Source organism: Lathamus discolor, chromosome 1 (assembly GCF_037157495.1).
Source record: "Lathamus discolor isolate bLatDis1 chromosome 1, bLatDis1.hap1, whole genome shotgun sequence".
In the NCBI taxonomy this organism is placed as follows: domain Eukaryota; kingdom Metazoa; phylum Chordata; class Aves; order Psittaciformes; family Psittacidae; genus Lathamus; species Lathamus discolor.
Window position 1 is genome coordinate 33883525 of NC_088884.1, and position 24885 is coordinate 33908409.

Genomic DNA, 24885 nt, shown 5'->3' on the forward strand with positions numbered 1-24885 from the left:
TATATAGTACTGTCCTTATACTACTTATATTTTGACTTAATGTGCTTTCAGCATTTGTGTGCAACTTGAAGAACTGGCAGCCGCATCTCTGCAGGTTTTGATTATTTCATTGGTAATGACATCAAAGTGACATCAAAGCACCACCACACAATGGAATTCTCTGTGAGTCATGCACAACCATGGAACATCATGAACCATGAGTGGAGGGACTGATGGAGAAACAGCCAGTTTCACTGCAGTCTACATAAATTAAAATAAATAAATAAACAAAAGACTTCTAAATACGAGAGTATATTGTAATTATACGTATTCACACACAGGCACACAAAGAAAGACATTGAACAGAGTGAGCACAGTGTGCCAAGAACAGAAAAGAAAATAGCCGAAAAGGGAAGGACAGCAGGGAAAAAGGCAACAGATGAACATTAAGCTGCCATGCTGAGGAATTTATTTGCGTCTTTTACTTGGTTGAAGGCGAAGCTGTTGGACAGCTGCTTCAGCAGCGGCGATGGCTGCCCCAGCATCTTCGAGGTGAGTTTGAGTGACACTGGTTTTGCTTTGGCTGCGAGATGGACCGTGTGAGCGTAGATGTCCTTCGGAGGAAGACTTGGAACTCCCTGGACTGCTGTGGGATTTCTCAATGGTGGGCACCTGCATGTCTACCAAGAAAACAAAGAAGCACAACTGTTGCATTTATTAAAACCAAACAATTTCATTTTCCTTCTAGCTTCATTCCAGGACAAAGAATAAAGGTTAAGCTGTGGAATGCCATTCAAAGTCTTGGGATATATCACGATTAGAAAACTCTCATGAAGCACCATTTTCTACTTGCCCACTCTTTCCTGGCCTAGAAAATAATTAATTTACTATTGGGTTTTTATCACCTGTGAATTATGCTTCCTGTGCTGGTTCACACTGGTGGAATAACAGAGTAGCCTAAAGACTAATTTATTTTCCAACGTCTACTTCTCTAGTATGTAGAGACTAAATAGCACCACTTACACCAGTACCAAATACTCAGCTAATACATGTAGTTTTATTCTGATTAATGCCCTGGTCAAAACCATAGCCTAACTTACAATAACTTCTTGACTAACCTCTCAATTAGACATAGATCTTATACAAACACAAATCCTAAGCAAAACATTACACAGAGAAATAGAGAGGAGATGGAACAGTGTCTTAAAACACATTATATATGATATGAAAGCAAAAGCTATCCCAAATAGCAGCCAGATAAGAGCTTCAGAGTATTAAGTGAGCAACCGGCCATTGACTACTTGGAAGCAAAAAAAAAAGGAGAGATAACATTTCTTGGAGCAGGAGACACTGAGATCAATTCTGTTTTTCTAAACACCAGTATAATCCTCCTATATCAGCTCCACTGATTTCCAATACAATTGAGATATGCTACAGCCCATTATCATTGACTGGAAATGCATATGCATTATTATAGCGTAATTGTTATACTATAAAATATTAATGTGACACTTCCAGAAGATATAATGCCATAGTATATCTAATGAATATAAAAAATAGAAAGCTAAATATGTATTGAATTTAGCCAAGGCTACCAGAAAAATGAAAGTGGCATAGAATCTATGGCAGTTGTGCAAAACACATAGAGCTTATAATTTTTTTTTTTTAAGGGCACAGTTACTCAGTAAGCTGGTTTGCTCAAATGAAGGCAAATTAATCCTTGGTTCCAATTAATTAATCACAGAGATAAATGTTGTTAATTAAAGTGTATACAAACTTCACAGCAGCAACTTTATTTTTCTATTATAACTTACACATAGCAAAGGTTTTCCCATCATCTGGGAAAACATTTCATAAGATGTGCACCAAGCCATTCCTACCCTTGGAAGGGTCCGGGAAGATTCCATGACTTCTGCTTTTGATGACAGATGGTTTTGGAGATTGCTGGCTACTCTGTCCAGAATGAGATTTCCCATGATCAATGTTTTCACTCTGTTCCTTCAGAGGGTACCACCGAGGAGTGTTGTCAAGCTGAGAGACACTGGATAATTCAATCAATACCTACAAATAAATCAAAGTACAATATATGGCCTGTATCTGTACGGACTGTGTACAGCAAAAGAGTCTACAGTTGTGTTACCAGACCATGCAACCAAATCTAAGAAATTAAGGCTGTATGCTAACAGATCCAGGACCTTCTGCCCATGCTCTGACCTCACCTCATATAAATCAGCTGTGATCCTGATCCCAAACTCACATTTGTTAGTATATTGATGTGTCTGAACTAATACACCTTCTCAACAGGACCTCTGTAAGGATTATGAGTTTACACATAACTCCGTACCGAGATGGCTAGATAAAGGCCAGCTTGCAAACACGAGCTTGAGAGCTAGACTAAAAAGACATCTAGTCATTTTGCCTCTGTATAAACATATTCTAAGAGAACCAGTGTTGTTTTCTCCCTTCTGTACTTGCTGATTCATTAAAAAATCCACATATGATATCGAGAATTTGTAGCAAAAAGAATAGGAATACCTTTGCACTTCACTAAAATAATGGAATTCAGTAGGCCATTCAGGCCTTGAAACTTCACTGGCAAAATAAAGAAAGGAAGATGCAATGGCAATGCTTAAATTAAACAAAAAAAAATCGGCTAAAAAAGCCCTAACACTGTAGCTAAAATCTGCTTTAGGTCACCTGCATTGTTAGCGGTTCAGTGAAATTTCTTTAAGAAAAAAAAGAAAAAAATAATGAGCACTGGTACCAGTAAAGACCCTTTCTCCCTTTAATGGTCTTATAGCTGAGGGGGGCAAGTGATGTAAAGGGCTAAGGAGTCATAATAGTCTTTAATGAAGGAAAGGACAAAAATAGCCTTGCATTTGGCTCTGAGGGGAGAGGACTAAAGCTAATGTCAGGTAGGGAAGTTTTAAAACTGCTAGACAAAATGTGCAATTACCTCACGGAACAATGTTTATTGCAAGACCTTATATAAAAGAAAGCGTCTTCAAGTTTAGGAATGGGGAAGTCTCTTCATAACTGATTGTTTCTAAAAGGTTAAAAGCCTTTTTTATTTCAGCTTCATAGGTTGTGTATGACTTGACTTGGTCTTTCTGGTTAGGTCTATACTTAATCTGAACAGAATAACTATTTAGCATGCTTCCTGTTGCAGTTTTTGGTCATAGCTTTGGGAATGACTTGGAAGACGTATGACTGACAATGTTCCCAATAGGCAGTATAGGCTGAGGGGTCAGCTTTGTAGAAGTGGGTTCACATTCCATGGATGTGAACCAAGACGTGCCACTTGCCTTTTGGTGCAAGTAAGTGGTGCTGGCCCTATTCAAGTAAGTACTTAGGGCACAATTTGGATATCCCATGTTTGATGTTATGGTACAGGATTCCTTTGGACATTCTGGTCCTTAAATATACTGGACAGTCTTTTCTGTTCCTTTTTTCCATGAAAAACTGTTTTCATATTTAAGTCTGAATTATTTAATAAATAAAATAGTTCTAGAGGTTAAAAACATTCGTAGGCAAAAGTGTGAACCTTCCTGTAAAAGCAGCTGCAGAGCATCCATTTTTTAAATGTCGATGATACAGATATTCAGTAAAGCCCTGCATTTGGACAAACATGCTGAACTCAACAAGAATACTGATGCAGTATGCAGGAAATAAGTAATCATGTAGCTGCTTCCTATACATTTATTTTAGTAATTGTTCAAATAGTGACACTGATTGCTCAGGTTTTGTAGTTACAAAGAGGAACTGGAGCTGAAATGAGTGCCTTCTTTGTGAAATTCAAATGCAGAATGAGCACAGACACTTTGAGTTACTCTCTGAGTGACCAATTTTCCTGGGCTTCTGTTTCTAATTATAATCCTCTTCTGTGATAACATTTTAATTACTTTTTTGACATCATAGTAATTGCTGGTAATTCAGTATTATATGTGCATATGTTTGTTTATTTGCTTTTAAGAGAGAGCATTCTTCTTCCCACATTCGTCTTTTATTATTTATTGCAAGATTTTGCCTTCAGTCATACTTTGCTAATGATATTACTATTTTGTAGAGTTAAAAATGAGACCTTTATCAGTAAGATCAAATTACTCATAGTTGCAGATACTTGTGCGTATGCTAAATTATAGTGTGATGGCAAAATGTAATTCTTTAATATTTTACAAAGACTGACACTTCCTCAGCTTTTCCATGTTATGTTCAAATCAAGGCAAACAGCTTATCAGTCATAACAAGAATTCCCCATTCAGTCACTGTAAAGGCTGTAACTATCTCAGGCTCAAAAAAAATCTTAATATTCAGTGAAGTTACATTTTGCTGAGTGCTATATGAACTTGTCCACAGTTTATTGACAAAAAAGAATGGCATCTTTCATGTGTGAATGAAAGAAATCATGATAATTTGTTATGAAGTCAGCAGTAAAAGTGTGATGTAAAAAATATTTCACTTGACATATGTACCATACCTTAGAAGAGAACAGTCTCCAAATATCATAGCATGTAGTTAACCAGCTTTCTAACTAGTCAGGGCTAGAGAGGAGGAAATAAGTTACTTACTTCACCAAGGAAGTCATTCGAAGAGAATCTATCATAATCCCAGACAGTCACTTCCAGCGTTTTCTTTTTCAGCTGTAAATTAAGTCAAAGGATAATTAACCCATTGCCATCATAAACTTCAGATCAAGTCTTTATGGTGGTTTCTATTCATTACCTCCTCCTTGTATCCTTTTTCATAGTGACAGCTATACAGCTTTTGTCCTTCCATCAACCTTGATCTCAGAAAAATAATTTGGGCTATTCTTTGTTATCAAGACAAATGGGCTTGTGCTTGGCTCTGTTTTAAGAATTTCTGCAAGTTGTTTTTGACAGAATGTGTGTCCACTACAAAAGCCAAACTGATTTTTAAATCCCCATTTTGTATTTGCAGCCTTTCTCACTGTCAGGTCTGACTTCTCTGAATTCTAACATTCTCTTAAAGTGCATCTGAGTGTGAATTTCAAATGTCTTATTTAAAGCACCCTGCTTGCACAATCTCATCTATGAAGAGCAGGCTTTTATACCGCCAGAATTCAGTGTAGTCAATGGGACTCTGCGAAGTGTCCTCTGCAGGACGAGTTGTACTGTTATGTATTAATGATAGCCATCAAAACCCACTATCTGCAGCCATCAAACTGTGCCAAGCACTCTTCTTACAGGCTACAGTAAGAAACAAGTCTTTTTATAGGAAAAGATAGTGCAAGACAGAAAAGCTGTTGACCAAAGAAGTTTACCTTATTGGAAAGATTGACCCGAATGTTATTCCAGGGGTCTATGGGGACAGATGGCGAGAGGATTGATAACCAATGTCATCTGATGGGGTAAAAGGTTAGCAGGTGGTGGGAAAAGAAGTAATAAATTCATGTGGCTTGAAAGACAGAAGGACAAACTCTTGGGAGTATGGATGTCTGTGAAGTGGGCTGAGAAGTTGTAAGTGAAGAATTTGTTGGAACCTTCCAAGCATTATGGCAGAAAATGGGACTTGTTTCACATACTGGAGTACTGCATTCAGCCGTGTGGCCACAAAACAAGAGAGATGTGGACCTGATGGAGGCCAGAGGAGGCCACAAAGATGATCAGAGGGCTGGAGCACCTTTCCCATGAAGATGGGCTGAGAGGGCTGAGATTGTTCTGCCCGGAGAAGTCTCTGGGGTGGCCTTAGAGCAGCTTCTAGTGCCTGAAGGAGCTTACAAGAATTCTGGAGAAGGACCTTTTCTAAGGGCATGTAGTGACAGGACAAGTGCTTTAAACTGACAGAGGGGAGATTTAGGTTAGACATTAGGAAAAAAAATATTCACAATAAGGATGATGAGGCATTGGCACAGGTTGCCCAGAGAAGTTGTAGATGTCGCATCCCTGGAAGTGTTCAAGGCCAGGTTGAAAAGGGCTTTGAATAACCCAGTCTAGCAGAAGGTGTCCTCGCCCATGGCAGAGGGGGTTGGAACTGTGTGATCTTTAAGGTCCCTTCCAATCCAAACCATTCTGTGAGTATAAGAAAAGAGGTCACAACCAGCAATCTTATCTGACAATTTATGTCATCATCCTAACAGAAGCAATGTGTCACTCATTGCTTTAACTATTAATTGGCTGCTTAGGACAAAGGGATGACTAGGGATCAAGTCATTGTTCAAAGTCTAAACTACACCATTTAGTATACATATTATATATACTTTCAAGAAAAGCACTTTTTGCCATTTACTTCCAATGCCCCTTGGTTTAATGCAACAGATTCAGTCAGTTCTTAATACCTTTAATTTGCCTTTAAATGATAATTTCATCTCATTATTCTGTATTTGAAATATCTTCTGCTTCCAGCTACCTTTAGAAAAATGAGCAACTATACAAAGCCAGTGTCTTTGAAAAACAGGTTTAAATCAGCATATCCTGGTAACCCCACACAAATGGGAATTGTACTATGTTTAGCATTAACAACGTATTCTTTAAGAAGACAACATAACTAGAAATCTAAGATTGAAAAAAAATAAAATTGAGAGCAATTCTTTAATCTTTCTGCTTTATCTGTACATAATTAGGCATCATTCTTCTTAAATATACTTTTAAAATAATCCTGGAAAAATTAAGGAAAAAAATTGAACAAAAACAGCCTCTTTGGAGCATCCTCTATAGAATATTTCCTTGACTGAATAAAATTCCTTTTCTTTACTGTTCCAAGACAGTATCAAAACTGCAACATGAAAAATAACCTGGAAAAATAAGATGAAAAAATGAGTTGATCAGCCACTGATCCAGGCTACTTTTTGCTTCCTAGATGATATAATTTCCTGGTAGATGCTATACAAATTATATGTATTTTTACCCTTTAAAAAAGGGGAATAGTGTAGCATAAATAATTTCAGAAAAGTATTACAAATAATATAGCACAAGTAATTTCAGAAAAATATTGTCTTAATTGTGGCTGGTTTGGGAGGACATGTCTTCTTGTTTCAAGTGATGACTGTTCAAGGATAGAGAGAACAATGTACTGATCCAGGAAAGGAAAGAAAAACCACCAAAACTAAGATTTGAAGGATTTTGGTGGAAAGAGGAAAAATAGAGAAGATTTACAAGTAACTTCAACCTTACTTTTCCAGCTTCTTTGTATCATTATGATAATAAAATTGTGCTGAAAACTTGCAGTACTCTGTATTTCTTTGAGCTATTTTAATCCTCTTAGTTAATAAAGCTTTTATAAAATATTATGACAATGAAGAACCATCAAAAGAGCTTTATTAGGCAGAGTGCATGAAACCATAGAATTGAGTTTCAAAGAGGAACAAAATTTGCCTTTATGAAAATATATTTATGTACCGCTACTGAAGGCAAAGGAGACTCAATGGCTAGTGATTTTAAAAGCAGTCATTATACCATCACAGCAAAGTAGCGTTTTCTGCCTTACATCACACAGGTTCAGGTCATGAAGCCAGAAGTTCACATCCCCATCAGGAATTTAACCAACAGCAATATTTAAATGTGTTGTAGAAACCCAGTATCCATCTGACCACACGTTTCTGCAAGTGGGAAATGTGTCAACATGAAAATAAGAAAGTCTCCCTAAAATACAGCAAGCAGTGCACACATTGTGAACCTCATCTGAGTTTCTAGAATATTCTGAAAAAAAGTATTGCACCTAATTTCAGGCTTTTGTGGAAAAACTAAAAATAAAAATATAAATTAAAATTAAATAATAAAAGCCCACCTAAAAGCATATTACCACATGTGAACTCCAGTTATCTTTTGGCTGCTGTGGACAAACATAATTTTAAAAAAAATGAAGGAATATGTAGAAACAGTCAATGTGAATAATATTTTCTCTTACAGAAGACATCACCAACACCACATGTACAGAAGTGTCTGTTTCTTGTTTCAAACATCTGGAGATTACAGGGTGTTTTTAAAGATGAGGGTCTATGTAACCAAATATGTATTACTTGAAATATTTAATACATATTCCTTGAAAATCTCATACACAAATTTGCATGAAGAAAAATAATTTTAATGAAGTTTGGTTTTCTCCTACACTGAAAGTAAATTCCTATAATTACTTCAGAAATAATATAAAAGATTGCAGTCCTAGTCAAGATATTTGATGAGTAGAAACGAAAGTGTTGTATTCTATCATGCATTATACCTACTTGTGTTTACATTCATGTTTAACATTTTATTGTACTCTTCTCTATATTCCTATTCTTCAGTAAGTGAGAGGACAAAAGGCTTTTGCTAGGTCACTTAGAAACTTTTTTTCTCTTGTCGAAGATATTAAGCAAGATTTACATACCTTACTGATTCATAAGAAAGTTTTTCTTATTTTTGGAAATAAGACAGGCTCTTACATCACTCAGGGACTTTGAAAATATTACTCTTTCTAAATGTATTACCTTGAATTAAAGGACATGAACTATAACAAAAGCTATTTGCTTTAATGAATCATATCCATCATTTAAGGAAATAATTTTTCTTGCTTTCTGACAAGTAAAGAATTCAGATAAACAAAGCCACACCTTATACTGTGGTCATATATTATGCCAACAGTCTGACCAGCAACTGAACTTTCATCTTTTACCATCTTCTCCTTAAATCATTCTAATGCTTTCTTTCATGCTCTGAGAGGATATTTGACAAGAGTTAGCAGTTATTATATAATATTTGCAATGTGTGTACTTGGTCTTCCTCTCAAATTGTAATTATCTCCACTTTATTACTTAACAAAAACCTGAAACTACTAAACAGTCACAGTTTAATTTATTTTTTTCTCCAGCTGCCAAAGCAGAATTTGCTACATGATAAAACTAATCATTCTGACCTTGAAAAAGTCCGTTTCATTTCAAAGAGCAATCTATTTCCCATAATTGTTTTCACTTTAATACCAGCTAGGCTATGAAAAAGAAAAGGAAAATGAAAAATTGCATAACCAGCTAAAGTCTAGACAGTGACACTAAAAAGACTATATTAGGAATTTTTTAATAATATTTATTTGCTGTCAGTAAGCAACTCAGGCTTTGATGGAGGGAAAGGAAATGCTTCTTTGAAGAAATAATATTTATAAAGGTTCATTAATTTATACTGCTAACTCTGTGTAACTTAACTTAGTATATGGTTCAGTTTTGCTTTTTTGGTGACCATAACACTCATTCGCAGTCTTTCACAGTTGTCCTGTACTTCTCTTTATATTCCTATTTTGAAATATCCATTCATGAGGGCTATGAGTGCAAATGATATCCTGTTGCATCGTGATAGTTCTTCAAACTGTAGAGGGTACTTTTCACCAGCAAGGTATCATTTCGTGATTTAGAAATATGCTTTACTTTATTTTACTAAGCCAGGGCACTGAATTTTATAGAATCACTCACGCCAGTATCTTAGTACTAGATACAAGGCATGGGAAAGTGTGGAAGGAAATATTGTCCTCTCCACACACTTTGATATGAAATGAGGACAAAATATACAACATATGTGATGCTCAGGTGAAGCTGACACACTTATTATTATAAGCACTGAGTAACAGTCTCAGATGAAGGGAAAGGGAGGAGATTTGCAAATAAAAAGCAAAAGTTCCAAGAATTCTGATGTGACCCGAAGGCAAATTTCATCACATAAGAGTCCAAAAACTGACATCAAAGATATTAGGAGATTTTTTGTCATTAAAATCTCTGTCCAAGAAATCCTATACTAAGATCTCCATCCAATTTAAAATTATCAAACAGCTATTGAATGTTCACCATCCAGGTACTCTTAAGTACAGCTCTATAAAATGTCACAGCAGAATCTGAAAACAAATTAAGCAAACTAAAGACCTTTTCTTAAATGGAAAGTTCAGTTTGGAAATATTGCTAAGACTTACTAAAACTTTTCAGAAAACTCAGAAAACCTAGGGCTACTATTTCTGCAAGCCTACACGAAACAGCATGCAAAACCCAGCAAACCACTGCATACAACAGTGCACCTTTGAAGTAAATCTGAGCTACTGCCTGTTAAGTTCAGAGGTGTAGATAGCATTAGCAACCATGCAAGTCCTCAGTGGGAAGGGTTTTGCTCCACACTCCAAAATTAGTATCTTAATCTATGTTCCTCTTAAAGAACAAGAAGAATGAATAATGAAATTTTAAATTAGGAAGATAATCTTTAGGTCTTGGTGTTGTGTTGGAGAAGCATATTAAAAACATAGGGAAATCTATTCATTAAAGAGTCTGGTCATTCTGGGCTTTTTGAAGAAGTACTGAAAGATTAAAAGATCTTGGGAAATGAAGTTGAAATTATTAAGAAAAAACACTAAGAGAATAAAAAAGATTTAGCACTGTATACAGATCTATTAATCTATAAAATATACTTCATAATTTAAACAAATGGACTGATCATAATTTTGTTCATTATGCCTTCTTCAAATAGCAAAAGGTCCCTTTAAAAGGGGAGACGGACTAAAAGAAGACTCAATTTCTTCGTATTGCCCCAGCCAACCATGTAGTTCATAGTTAGGAAGCCACCAAGAAAGAAAAACTTCTTTCCCAGATCTGAGTTAAATCTTTCTATAAAAAGGAAATTAAATATCTTTTTTTTTTTCAGGTGATTCATATTTTAAGCCCATTTCTGTAAATTCCTGCTAAATCTATATCTTTAAATTTTATAAATATTTTTGAATAAGAAAATGGTAGGACCTGTGTTTTGTGTGAGCTTGCATGCCTTTTGGAATGAAGAGTGGCAGTGATTTCTGAATCCACTTCAGAAATTTATGGCTTAATTTATTCCCTCCATGTATTCCATTATCATTTTTTAAGTTGCCACATCTGTACTTATGACACGATTATAAGTGTAATCCCATAACTTACCATTTTTATGAGTAGACAGCACAAGAAAAGAGTATTGATATAGTAAGCTCTATCAGAGCCAAGGGAATAGTTCCACATTTCTCCTGAATCTGGCAAGATTTTACAAGGGCTCATAGAATTGCCAGCAGCTCTGCTCTCTTCACAGTAAGCACTGCACATCATACAAATAATAAAGCAGCAAATTGCACTGAACAGTACTACCAGTGACGCACCTGCTCCATGGAGATATTTTTGTAAATGACTGTCTGATTCCACTCAGGATTCAAGCTTTTCTGTATGTACTTAGTTCTCCGCTTGTACTCGGCACTGAATTTGAACAAAGGAAGGAAACATTACATTAGTGATCTAGTGTTTCTTTCAGTTCTAATGCAACAAAAAAAGCACCCACAAAATGAAAAAAGAAAAGAATTGCATCTCCCTTTCAGCAACAACTCAGGGCTGCAAGAGGACAATGACAGCCTTTGGGTTTCAGGGGCTTTATTTAGTAGTTTTTCCCAACATGGTCTTTTAAAACATCTTCTGACTCTTTAGGTGGCTAGCTTTGCCTACAACTGTTTCAGTATAAAGCATCAGTCAGCACACACACATATGCTTTGTTCTTGCATTGTAGATGTTGGGGTTTGATTATAAACTGAAGTGATAATGCATTGATTTCTTTTCCAAGACCATTCTCCTATTAGTACTTCAAAAGTAGCGTGAATCCATTATATCTATAGGTTGCAGTCTAATTACAGGAGCTCCATCTCACAAGAATGTTTAATGAATGCCAGAGGGCAACTAATATCCTGTTAATGATAGAAACACTAATTTCTTATTGATCCTGTTCTCTGTATATGTCTCTAACTCTACTGGAAACAAACACAGAAGTGCATCAAGCTCATGATTGTTTTTATCAATAGCCAAGACTAAAGACTTTGGCTGCATAATATGTTTTTAAAAAGAATTGGTAGTGCTTTCTATGGTACTTTGCATTTCCTGAGAATGGAGGAAGCAATACACTAACCTTTAACAGAATATGGATTAATCTAGCTCACTAAGCTTTGATGTCAGATTTGCTTCCATTCCAGTTTTATTTTAACATAAATTTTAATGGACACCTTGAAAGAGCTGTGTAAAAAACATCAGAAGCTCTTAATACTTTAAAAAAACAAGGTTAAGAAACTCTTTTTGCCAGTCTGTGAGACATCTGCCCTTTGTCTTTTGTTCGAAACCACTATACGTTAAAAGACTGATGTGCTATACCTATTAATAAATTAAATGTGCCCAGGACTGTTCACCAGCACTAAGGCCAAACAGCACAGAATGACCCGTATCTGCCCTCTTTTATGGATCCCCTATTAATTTTTGGTGGTGTGTTGTTCTCCTAATTCTTACTTCTGACTTTTGATTGAACTGTGTTTTGGTTCATACTGTGGCATGGTCTCACAGCTAATATACTACATTCGTCTCATATGAGATTAACTCAGAAGATGCACTCGAGGGACTAATTTAATCAGCTAGTCACTAGTGGTGTACCATGCATGGTGCCAGATTTGAGCAGACTTGAATTAAGGTTATGTGAAAGACACATATTTTTACTGACACACATATATCAATGTTGGGTCATCAGAACCAGTAATTTCACCCTACAGACTCAATTCAACTGTGCAGTGCTGCCGTCCAATTACTCTAGAGTGTCTAGTGGCCCTATTCTCCAAAAAGGGATGGCCATATCCAACCTGTCTACTAGAATAATGCCCTTTAATGAAAGGGACTTGCAGTTATTTTTGCTCTTACATTTTGCTATAGTCATTCTATGCAGTTCCATTTATTTTCTCGCAAAACATGCCATCCACTGTCTTCCAGTTTCTTGAAAAATGTGAAAGGCATTGGGACTCATGAAACAAAGTATCTGTCTACTGCTGCTTATGAGAAGAAAGTGGCAACTCTCCACAGTTCAACCTGTTCTGTCAGCCATGTCATACAATGATGTATTATTGATGGAAAAAGTAAAAAAGGAGATTTATTTTTTTATATTGTGTGTCAGTAAGAAAAGGATGAATTAAAATCTAGGTGGACCAAGGACATATGAAAAAGAAACTCTCAAAAAGTTATTACTTTGCATATCTTGGTAGGAAGGCTGAAATATAAAATCTGAATCCTTTTAGAAACTAAATTTTGATGGCAAATCCTATTCAGCAATGCACTTTTCCCACCTTTCCCTTCTTTTCCCACTCTGCTCTAAGTATCCCCATCATTCAAAGCATTAATGAGATTTGACTGACCTGTATGGGGACATGAGACATGGGCAAGTGACAGCTGGACTGGCAACATCTGTCTCTCTTTCTTGACTCACAGTACTCCTCAAATGAATGTCTACTCTAATCAACCATTAATGAAATACTAACTTATCCAAACTCCTCGTACACTCAGAGCAACTCAATTCTTACCTTAACTAAGCCAGGATAGTATTACACAGATAGGGCCTGTCTAAATATATGATCTACTGTTTTTAAGTAACTGATAAACTTTCATCTTTGAAGAAAGCAGGAAAGGATCCTTTGTGCACTCAGCCAAGAAAACAACAAGATATTCCTTTCCTTTCATGGATTTCCTTTTGCACTATTATAACTTCATCACCTTTTCAAAGTTTCTGATTTTTTTCAGAAATAGGTGAGAAGGTGATTCAGGCAGTGCTGGATTTCAGAGCTGGCAGTGACAAAAGGTAAATGTGTTGCTAACACTGATTCTGAAGTATTTCCAGTGAATTCTATAAAATATCTGGGTCTAAACTGGCAAGAGTGGAGTTAGGCCACATTCATGTTAACCTATGGTCAGAATCTGTTGCAGAGAGAAGCAGGAGACCTTGACCACTTCTAAGGAGGTGCTGATGCAGGTTGAGCTGGATGGCAGCTGAAGGCTTCTAACTCTCTGAAGGGAAGGAACTCGGAAATACGTTAAGTTCATACCACTGATGGCACCTTCAACCCAAATTTGTGGTTAATAGATGGACACGCTTTCATAAAATGTATTCAGTAAACCAGTCAATACCTGGTATGGAATGTATGAAATAATTTGCATTTGAAATTCACAGAGCATGCTGAGTGAAAAGATGCAAACTGCATTACTCTTTTCTTTATCATTTCTCTATGCTTCCTTAACTATAGTTTATTAATACATGATGCAAGTGAAAGTACAATTAAAAATGTATAATAGAGTAACAATATAAAATGTGGCATTTAAACATATCCATTAAATAATCCGTTTTATGAAGAAACAGTCATGGTAGAGAAGATCTGTTTATTGAAATAAATCTACTGACTTGTTTGGTCAGGTTTCTACTTTTAAATATATAGCTTAAGTTGAATTACTATTCTTATGCATTTAGCCTGGGCTGATACCAGCATATATTGAGAATAAAGTTTTGTTTTATGTTTCCAATTCCTGGATAAGCAAAGCATTAGTAATTTCAATAATTAAAAATTTAACTTTGCTTACCATAAATAACCATTTACCCGTTAAAGCAGCTTTAAAGCCAGCTGGGCAATTAGATAGAATTATAACTGGATTTAATGTCTATACACTGCACAAGGTATATAGAGAAAAATATTCAATTTCGTTTCTGAACTGTGCCTGTTTATCTTGGCAGTAACATCTCTCAAAATCTTGATAGAAGTTCACAATTATTTTGCAACTTTTGGTGAGAATGAATTTTTAGATATCTCTGAACTAAATTCTTTTAGAGTTTGAAAGAAAGACTGTTTGTCATCAGAGTTTGGCCCTAGAATATTACTGCAGCAAGGAGCATTAATGACTTGTTTCCAGTTCCTCCTGACTTGTTCATTACAGAATGAACAGCAAAACCAATGCTACAATTTCATGCCACCAGAATTCAACAGAAATCTATAGTTCAACACACAGGCTTATTGTATAATGCATGCATACAAAAATGAAAGAATAAAATTGGAACATAGTACACTCTACCTTGCATTTTGGACAACCATGACTTGCCTGCATACCCAGGATTTACAGAGTTAGGAACACAGAGGAAGCAGTGTGAGAGACAATGAGAACAGAGATTAAAGAAAACGTGAATAATGGGTAGTTCCTAGCATCAGAATCAACGAAAATAGAGGCATTAGTAAGAATAAGAAGTCTAGCATGGACTGAACTACAGATAAAAGGTATTCAGTAGAAATTCAGGTTTCTTCTTTCAGAAAAAAAGAAGTTGGGAACTTCTGAGCAGCTCTTAGTTTCTGTTATTCCCTAAAGCCTAAATCTACATGCAAAACCATAAGAGTGCCATGTTTTAAAACAATGAAACCAAAGAAAACAAAAATCCAATTCTTCATTACTTGGCAGCAAGTTTAAACCTATACCCAGACCTGGCTTAGACCTCCACAGGATGAACATCTCTCTAGTTCCAAGTCTTACTTCTAGATTAGCAAATTTACTTGTCAAAATTCCCGGTAAGATTGATTTGATAAATATTTCACAAGACTCTTAAATGCATTTAAAAGCCCCTCAAGACTTAGGACCTGTTCGCATTATATTCAGTAATAGGTTTGGGCCCAATGCCACTGAACAATATTGAATGCTGCATAGCTGGAATTAGATCTACAAAAGAATACACATGCCTTTAATTGTACCATTCATGCACTTCTAGTGGTGCTTGTCCATATGCCAAAATGCTGTACTGTGACCTGAGTATCTACTTTCTTGTTACTTTGAATAGAACAGAAATACAGTTTTAGTTGCATGGTCCTAGCCTGAGTGTCTTTAAGGATGAGTATGATTACACAAGCAGAAAAGTTTACAGGAATTTGTCTTTGCAATATGAAATCTGATACATCAGCTTAGTTTACCTAGTACATCTACTGTGTCACTGAAATCAACAAGATTATTAAAATCATACATACTTATGCATATGTACGACATTCTGCAACTTCAGGGCACAAAAAAGAGTTATAATATTGCTGATACAGAAACATATCCTTGAAAGGAAACACTAATGAAATATTTGTAATTACAGACTCTAAAAAAGCAATTATGAAAAAATCATTAGTGCTTTGCATAGTCTAGATACTAGATAAAAGATTTGAGAATTGCTAAAAACACATCTTAGCACTTAAAGTCATAAAAAAGTCACGTGGAATGAGCGTTTTCTGACTAGTATTTCTCACCTTTGATATATACTGCAACCTCAAATTTATCTCAGATATGGTATTATACATTCTGCAAATTTGTCCCAAATGTCTTCAGCTGAAGCAACCATTCTATGTTAAACATAACGTAGCTTTCTGTGTTGCAGATACTATTACATGTATTTAGTACATTTCAGTAGTGTGCTGTTAATACATATTTTTGCATGTATTACAATTTTTAAATGGAAACCTGGGAAAAAAAAACCTAATAAACAAACAAAAACCCCCTATGGGTATTATTATCAACTCTCTCAGGTCATTAGCAAAGAATGAACATTCTCCTAGGAGTATCATCTAGCTCTCTACCAAAATTCCACCATTTTTCCTGGTGTTGCCCCTGGATTTTCTATAGCAATAACTCTCAGTTTTGTTTATTAGTAACAAGTAACAAAGCCAAATAAAAAGAAATTTCAAGTTAAAATTTCTCCTACACTTACCCTCTCCCTGGAAGAAGATAAACTTTAACAAAGGGGTCTGAATAGCCGTTGTTGTCTCTGGGAGCAAGGTTTCTTGCCTGAAGGATGTGGATGATAAGGTTGCCAAGATGTTTGTCATAGTTGATTTGAAGCTAGAAAATTGCAATAAGCACAGTAAGTTTACTTGTTATTTCCTAAATGATTCAATAACCCTCCTAAATGCTTTGAATGAAAGAAGTTTTAGACCTTTAATTTGGCTGGAAATAAACACATTTTAGACGGTTTTGGTTTTCTCTCTCCTGACTAGAATGAGATGCTAGAATATTATGTTGGATCTTGAAACAAATTTTACTTTTGAGGTCTGCCACTATTGGTTAAAAAAAACCCAAAAAAACCAAAAACTATGAAAACTCAACATAACCAACCAAAAAAAAGAGAACCCCAGCCACATTGATCTATTCCAACCAGGAAAAAGCAGACCAAATTTGAACCCTTGGTATGTTTCTGAGCAATAGCTGGCTTATTGAGTAGGAATTGCATGAATTCTGACTACCTGAAGCTCAACCCCAGGAATGATATTATGATACTATGGAAAGTTCTTTAGTGCTAGTACAGAAGAGAGAGATATGGATTATTTAAGGAAAAAAAAAAAAGACAAAAAAATCTATAGGAAGTTATAAGCTTAATTTATTCTGCTGCTCCCACTTCTATTGTTTTAAAAAGCTAGAGTAAAGGCAATTCACATAAGAGAGAAACACAAAATTGTCATTGCATGGAAATAAGTACATTGCACTGTGAGAAACCCACAGCAGTCTCTGCTTAAAGCTAAACAGTCTGGCTCAAATGTAGACCAAAATATGTGACCAAAAATTAAAGATTAGAATGAATTTCACTGGTTTTAGCCCCTTCAGGGGCAGAAGCATTTTCTATTTTTCTCTTTGCATTTCACAAACCAACATTAATAACAGAGGCAAAAATCAAGCACAGAGTTAATGAGTGACATTTAATGACTTAAATGAGTGACATTTCAAGGTGTTGGAGTTGAATAAGAAATCAATTAATGGAGATTGTTTCCTGCAGATTTATTAATCAGAAAAGTGCAGCCAGTAGCAACAACAATTTACACAGCAAAAAATACCACATATTTACCTGAATCTCTCCAGTGATTGGATGGGAAGCAGACTTTGTAGCTTCTGTGGGCTGCCAGATTAAAATACATAAACAAATACATAGTCATATACTCTCATATATACTCTCATAGTCATACTCTCAAATATACTTGTACTGGAAAGAATAGAGTTTCAAAGTTTGTCAGTAGGTGTTGTTTATACTGTAGTAACACCACAGATTTCTAAAACCCATTTAATTGTCTCCAATTTGTATGCTCAAAGCTAATGATCATCATATTCTAACAGCACTTAAAGTCCAGCCCAACCATTCTGATCAGCCTTCATACAAGTACAGAATAAGACAACCTGAGTAGCAAAGTCTTTACAGTCTGAGCAGACTGATCTCACAGGGGGGCATGGGAAGAAAAAGACAGATAGCATTAATATTGTCTAACAAATGTGAATGTAGCAAAGAGAAACCAAATACCACATCAAGTACAACGCAGCCATATTTCTATTGAAAGACAAAGGTCACAACAGTTTAAATTGTGTCTGTGTGCAAGCATGTAGAAAGAGTGGAAGGAGTGATAATGAAACTGAGTGATGTGCATATGTGGATTTCGCAATTGCAAGCCATCTCATATAATATTTTTTGCTTTATTCTGTGTTGTCTGATAATCAGTTCAGTTACATCACTTTATCTTCAAATTCCTCCACACATTTTCTATGATATGAAATTTAAATTTTCTGTCCTTCCCTTTTCAGTGCTGTATAATAGTGCACGTTCCTCTCTGTCACTGTTCTGTATTACTGAGCTTCTCTACGTTGCTGACAAAAACAATAAAATTCTCAGTGTCTTTTTATTTCCCCATTTCTTCTCTTCCTTTTTTTAGTAGTTTGAAAATAATATCACCATTTGCTTCAAATCCTGAACTCTCAACAATGCTGTTTTGTTAAATGGTGGTGCCCTTGAGCCACCCTGGACCTACCTCTAATCTGCAAGCGATCAGTCAAGTAAGAAAGCTCCCAGGTCAGTAGCAAGATTTGAATATTTTTGCATACTCTCCACATCTGCTTCCTTTGTTGATGCAGCAGAAAACAAAGGATACAAACAAGGACAAACTTACTGTTCTCTGAAGACTGATCTGGAAGTCATCTTTTCCTGTTTCCAGATGTGACCAGCATCCTGACATCCTATTCTGTGTAATTAAGATTTCTTTCACTTTCTGAGAAGAGTAAAACCCCTCTGCCTTTTTCGTGCTGCCCTGCCCTCCAATAAAACCCTTACAGATTTTCTCAGGAAGCTGAACATGAATTGCTTTAAATTAGGCCAATGCAGAGCTCATGTCTCCCAAACTAGAGCATAAAGTTAAGGTGATGCACTACCCTTTTCAGGTTTGTGTTGAAGAAACATCCCCTCAGTCACTCAGATTTGCAGACCAGGACTAACCAGGAAAATCCCATCCAAACACTAGCGCAATGAAAACATTGGATAAAAAATGTCTAAGCCTGCCAGTTATACAGTTATATTAATTGTCTTGTGTTGCCTTACTTTTTGTTTGGTTTACATGCTTTACCTTATTCTAGATGTGCTTCTTTATGAACAAAAGCTTTTTCAGGAAAAAAACCCCACAAATCAATGTTGATATTTTTTGGAAATCTCTGTGCCTCTTAAAAATAATTCTCATGGAAATTTTTTAAATCAGCTTTTCCTGGTACCTTACAATGCTTTTAAAGGAGTGTAATCCCTCTAACAGCTAAACAGGTCATCAATATTCATAAGATGTTCTGAAAATTAAATGATATTTTAGATTGGTAGCAAACTACTCCTAAAACTTGCTTGGTCCTTTTCAGAATATTCAAAGAGAGAATTTCACTCCTTTTGCCAAAGACAGAGACTACCTAAGCACTGAATCATAGAATTGTTTGTTGGAAGGGACCTTGAAGATCATTCAGTCCCAAACCCCTGCCACGGGCACGGACACCTTCCCCTAGACCAGGTTTCTCAAAGCCCCATTCAACCTGGCCTTGAACTCTGCCAGGGATGGGGCAGTCACAGCTTCTCTGGGCAACCCATTCCAGTGCCTCACCACCCTCACAGTAAATAACTTCTTCCTTATATCTAACCTGAACTTACCCTGTTTCAGATTGAACCCATTACCACTTGTCCTACCATTACAGTCCCTAATGAAGAGTCCCTCTCCAGCAACCTCGTAGGCCCCTTTCAGATGCTGGAAGGCTGCTATGAGCCGTTCAGACTTTTAAGGCGAGGCTTTAAATAACTTAGATTTCTCCACTTTACCTCTATGAATGGATTTTATTATAGAATCATAGAATCATAGAATAGTTAGGGTTGGAAAGGACCTCAAGATCATCTAGTTCCAACCCCCCTGCCATGGACAGGGACACCTCACACTAAACCATCCCATACAAGGCTTCATCCAACCTGGCTGTGAACACCGCCAAGGATGGAGCACTCACAACCCCCCTGGGCAACCGATTCCAGTGCCTCACCACCCTAACAGGAAAGAATTTCCTCCTTAGATCCAATCTAAACTTCCCCTGTTTAAGTTTTAACCCATTACCCCTTGTCCTGTCACTACAGTCCCTGACGAAGAGTCCCTCCCCAGCATCCCTATAGGCCCCCTTCAGATACTGGAAGGCTGCTATGAGATCTCCATGCAGCCTTCTCTTCTCCAGGCTGAACAGCCCCAACTTTCTCAGCCTGTTTTCATACGGGAGGTGCTCCAGTCCCCTGATCATCCTCGTGGCCCTCCTCTGCACTTGTTCCAGCAGTTCCATGTCCTTTTTATGTTGAGGACACGAGAACTGCACACAGTAGTCCAGGTGAGGTCTCACAAGAGCAGAGTAGAGGGGCAGGATCACCTCCTTAAACCTGCTGGTCACGCTCCTTTTGATGCGGCCCAGGATAGCGTTGGCTTTCTGGGCTGCGAGCACACACTGAAGCCGGCTCATGTTCATTTTTTCATCGACCAGCACCCCCAAGTCCTTCTCTGCAGGGCCGCTCTAAATCTCTTCTCTGCCCAACCTGTAGCTGTGCCTGGGATTGCTCCAACCCAGGTGTAGGACCTTACACTTGGCATGGTTGAACTTCACAAGGTTGGCATCAGCCCACATTACAAGCGTGTCAAGGTCCCTCTGGATGGCATCCCTTCCCTCCAGCATATCAACCGGACCACACAGCTTGGTGTCATCGGCAAACTTGCTGAGGGCGCACTCAATCCCACTGTCCATGTCACCAACAATGATGTTGAACAAGACCGGTCCCAACACCGACCCCGGAGGGACACCACTCGTTACCGTTCTCCAGCCAGACATCGAGCCATTGACCACAGCTCTTTGTGTGCGGCCATCCAGCCAGTTCATCATCCACCGAGTGGTCCATCCATCAAATTGATATCTCTCCAATTTACAGACAAGGATGTTGTGTGGGACAGTGTCAAACGCTTTGTACAAGTCCAGGTAGATGACATCAACTGCTTTACCCTTGTCCATCAGTTCTGTAGCCCCATCATAGAAGGCCACCAAATTGGTCAGGTAAGATTTCCCCTTAGTGAAGCCATGCTGGCTGCCACCAAGCACCTTGTTGTTTTTCATGTGCCTTAGCATGCCTTCCAGGAGAATGTGCTCCAAGATTTTACCAGGCACAGAGGTGAGACTGACTGGTCTGTAATTCCCCGGGTCTTCCATTTTCCCCTTCTTGAAAATGGGGGTTATATTTCCCTTTTTCCAGTCATCGGGAACTTCACCTGACTGCCATGATTTTTCAAATACGATGGCCAGTGGCTTAGCAACTTCATTCGCCAGCTCCTTCAGGACCCGCGGGTGGATTCCATCAGGTCCCATGGACTTGTGCACGTTCAGATTTTGAAGATGGTCTCGAACCAGATCCTCTCCCACAGTGGGCCCAAGGTCTTCATTCTCACAGTCCCTGCATCTATCTTCTAAGAGCTGGGTGGTGCAGTCAGAGCCTTTGCCAGTGAAGACTGAGGCGAAGAAGTCATTCAGAACCTCAGCCTTCTCCAAATCCTGTGTAGCCAGTTCTCCCAAAAGCTTCCTCAGGGGGCCTATGTTGTCCCTAGTCTGTTTTTTGTTTGCTACGTACCTGCAGAATCCCTTCCTGTTATCTTTAACATCCCTGCTAGGTTTAATTCTAACTGGGCCTTAGCCTTCCTAACCTGGTCCCTAGCTTCCCGGACAACATCCCTGTACTCTACCCAGGCCAACTGTCCTTACTTCCATTTTTTATAAGCCTCTTTTTTCCTTTGAATTTTCCTCAGAGGCTCCTCCTTTAATAGTTCTGACCTCAGTTTATACTAGCACTGACAGTACTACAAAGTAACATGGAGTTAGCTGTGTTGCAGTTACAAAATCCCTGCTGGATAATCTAAATGCTCTAATTTTTTAGAAGCTTGTGTGGGGACTTGCAAAGATGGTTAAAGTGGAGTTCGTTTTAGCTACTTTGCTTTCATGTACTTGTCTGTAAACAGAAATGTGCATTTTTATGTTTCTGTATCGTTAAACCTCTGTATTGGTTTGCAATTCAGCATATTAAATATTTTGTTTTCTCTCTGACATCAGCCTGTTTAAAACTGACCATGAAGAAATACCCAAATTTATCAAAGAAACCTGAATAATTTAGGCTGAAAGAGACCTCTCAAGGTCATCTGGTCTAACCCCCAGCTCAGAGCTGGGCCAACTTTGAAGCTGGATCTCGACTGAAAGGCAGAGATGCAGATAAGTACCTATCTTTATCTGAGTCTCAGTGAAGAATAATTTGAAAAGGACAACTTTTCACTGCTGACTTTTCTAGGAGCTAAAAGATCTGAGGATTTAGAAAAACAACCCATTCTTCAAGATACAAAGACAATTGAATATTGCTATAGGGCATTTATATCATAGATGTAATCTGCGCTGTAGAATAATCATGCATTTATATTACAAAAGAAACAGGTCTGCACAGGATACAGTCAGCTCAAGGCTCCCAAAAGGTTAAACCTCTGCTGTTATGGCTTATCTAATTTCACACTAATTTCTCTTGATACTCTCTGCATGCACTCACACACCCTATGTAAGAAGAGCTTGTGCTTTGTCATGCTGTCACACTTGCTGGAGAAGATTCTCATTGCCTTTATGTGAAACTTGCTAATGCCAAGTTCTGATGCTATGCACTATCACTCTCTGTAGTAATGGTACAAAACATTAAATATGACAGAATCGGCACTGTAGAATATCAAAGAGGCTCCTGTGACTTTTCTGGAGTGTATATTCTATACAAAAAGCTTTTAAAAAAGAATTACTTGCTAAAAATAAGAACAGTAGCAACCCAAGATCTAGGCAGTTTGGATATTTAGTCTGTCATGATACTTTGGCAAGCCTGCAGCCTGCCTAGAAATGCTGTCAGCCCAAGGCAAAGAGTTGTTTCAGAAAGGATGAGCAGTAGCCTTCTCTTCTAACAGGGCTCAACACCATTATAAACTTGGCCTGCAGGCAATGAACAGAAACTATGCAAATCAACAAGAGCTATGGTTGTTATGAAAGAAATGCCTCTCAACATGATTTTCAGAAATAAGCAAAGAATGTTTTAAATATTTACCTAATTAGTTTTGACTTTTGCATCCCCTACATAAAGGCATTAGTTTTAATATTTTTTTATTTCATCTTTATGAGCCTCCAGCTGAATTTTCACAAAAGATTACTAAATCCTTTGTGAAGCAGGAAATGAAATTTATGCTTCTAACTTTAGGTGACCTGCTACAGTGCCAAAGCTGGGAACCCAGCCTTCTCATGTGGACAAAGAGTGGTGCCTCTGCAGGATACAGTGCACATCAAGGATTTATGGATCTCCATGCACTATGCTGTGTATTCAGGAGTGTGATTCATCTAATCAGATGGAAGGGGTTTCAGTGTAGATAGTGGCATCTGCACTAATAGTCTTGCCCTCTCCTTCCATGCAGTGTACACACTTTGTTGGCAGGTTTCATCCCATCTCATCAATTGTACTTCAGAAGTGCATTATTCTTGCTGGTAAACATAAAGCACGTAGCAAACTGGTTCATATGGAGATGCACACAATATCCAGAGTAAGGTGTAATGAAACCAACTATTTAGCTGACGATTAGGCAATTCTGTCATGTCCCTGAAGTTAAGTGCAGTAAATCCTGACATATGGATTTAACTTTTGCATCATAGACCTGAATTACTTCATTAAAAGTCTTTGGAATTGTGGCAAGACAGATCTACTATCCAAAACAAACTTCTCGATTTACAGTATTTACAGTATAACTAATATTTACAATACTTGCTAAGTTGCTGTATGAAAGAGATTTTTGTGTTTCTTCTCACATGAAAGTTATGCAAGCATTTAGAAGAGCTACCTGAAATGAGCAAGGCACTGTTTGCTGATTTGGGTCAGTACAGCACCTAATGTGTTTGTAGTTCATATCACAGTCATAGCTTCAACAGCACAAAAACACAAACATACCAATAATGCAGTAGGAACTTGACAGTGCCAAGAAGTAGTAAAGATACAGAGAAATAAATATGTAGGAAGCACCTTGTTTGCAATGTGAAGCTTTGCTTCCAACAGTAAAACAGTGAGAAGCTGGGTATTCAGGACAGCCGTCAGCTTTAGTGATCTGGCAAATTGCTTAAGCAAATGCAGTTTTCACAGGAAAGATTTGCACTTCAGGTGTTAACTTTTTTGACACAAAATGCAAAACTGTGACAGATGACTTTATGATCTAGTTTTCAGTTTCAACTGTGAAAAAAATGTTACTAAATTCCCACTCTGCCTTTTCTACATGGTCAGGAGGGTGCGCAAGGAGAAAGAAGTTCAGCTGAGAAATGGACAGGACGTGGCAAAGAAAATGAGAACTTACACTTAACAAGTTCACAGGAATTAGCTAGTGACAAAACACATTTTGATGGTAAATCTATTCTTCACTCTTTCCCTGGCTTTCAGAGAAATGCTTGGTATTCCCATGACTATCCATAGCTTGTAACATTTCAAACAGTAGCTTAGCACAGAGAGAGAAATTACAGTTTTAGCAATCTCAGCTTATTCTATGGAACTAGTACCCCACCATCATGTAGAATGCACTTAAAAAGTAACAGCAATGAAGAATGAAAAGGGATATTATTTTATTTAAAATCAATAATACTAAGTTCAAGAAATCTATTTTCAGAAAAGGCCCAATCTTTTGCGACCTTGCATAAACTGCATAATCTCCTCTCCTTGTCCAAATTTTACATCTTAACAGTAATACTCATCACTGTCACAACAATGAATTCATCAATATGTGCTGTGA

The 24885-nt window shown here is 37.3% G+C and overlaps 1 protein-coding gene across 1 annotated transcript in view; it reads right to left on the minus strand.

Moving 5' to 3' along the window:
* The window catches only part of PCLO (piccolo presynaptic cytomatrix protein), a 359578-nt gene that overhangs the window by 57616 nt on the left and 277077 nt on the right, over positions 1-24885 (minus strand). The window contains exons 15-21 of the mRNA XM_065667248.1: positions 17595-17645; positions 16467-16597; positions 14810-14836; positions 11059-11152; positions 4548-4619; positions 1860-2040; positions 465-659 (exon numbers count right to left, since the gene is read on the minus strand). Coding sequence (XP_065523320.1) covers positions 465-659; positions 1860-2040; positions 4548-4619; positions 11059-11152; positions 14810-14836; positions 16467-16597; positions 17595-17645 — 751 coding nt within the window. The remainder of the gene's footprint in view (positions 1-464; positions 660-1859; positions 2041-4547; positions 4620-11058; positions 11153-14809; positions 14837-16466; positions 16598-17594; positions 17646-24885) is intronic.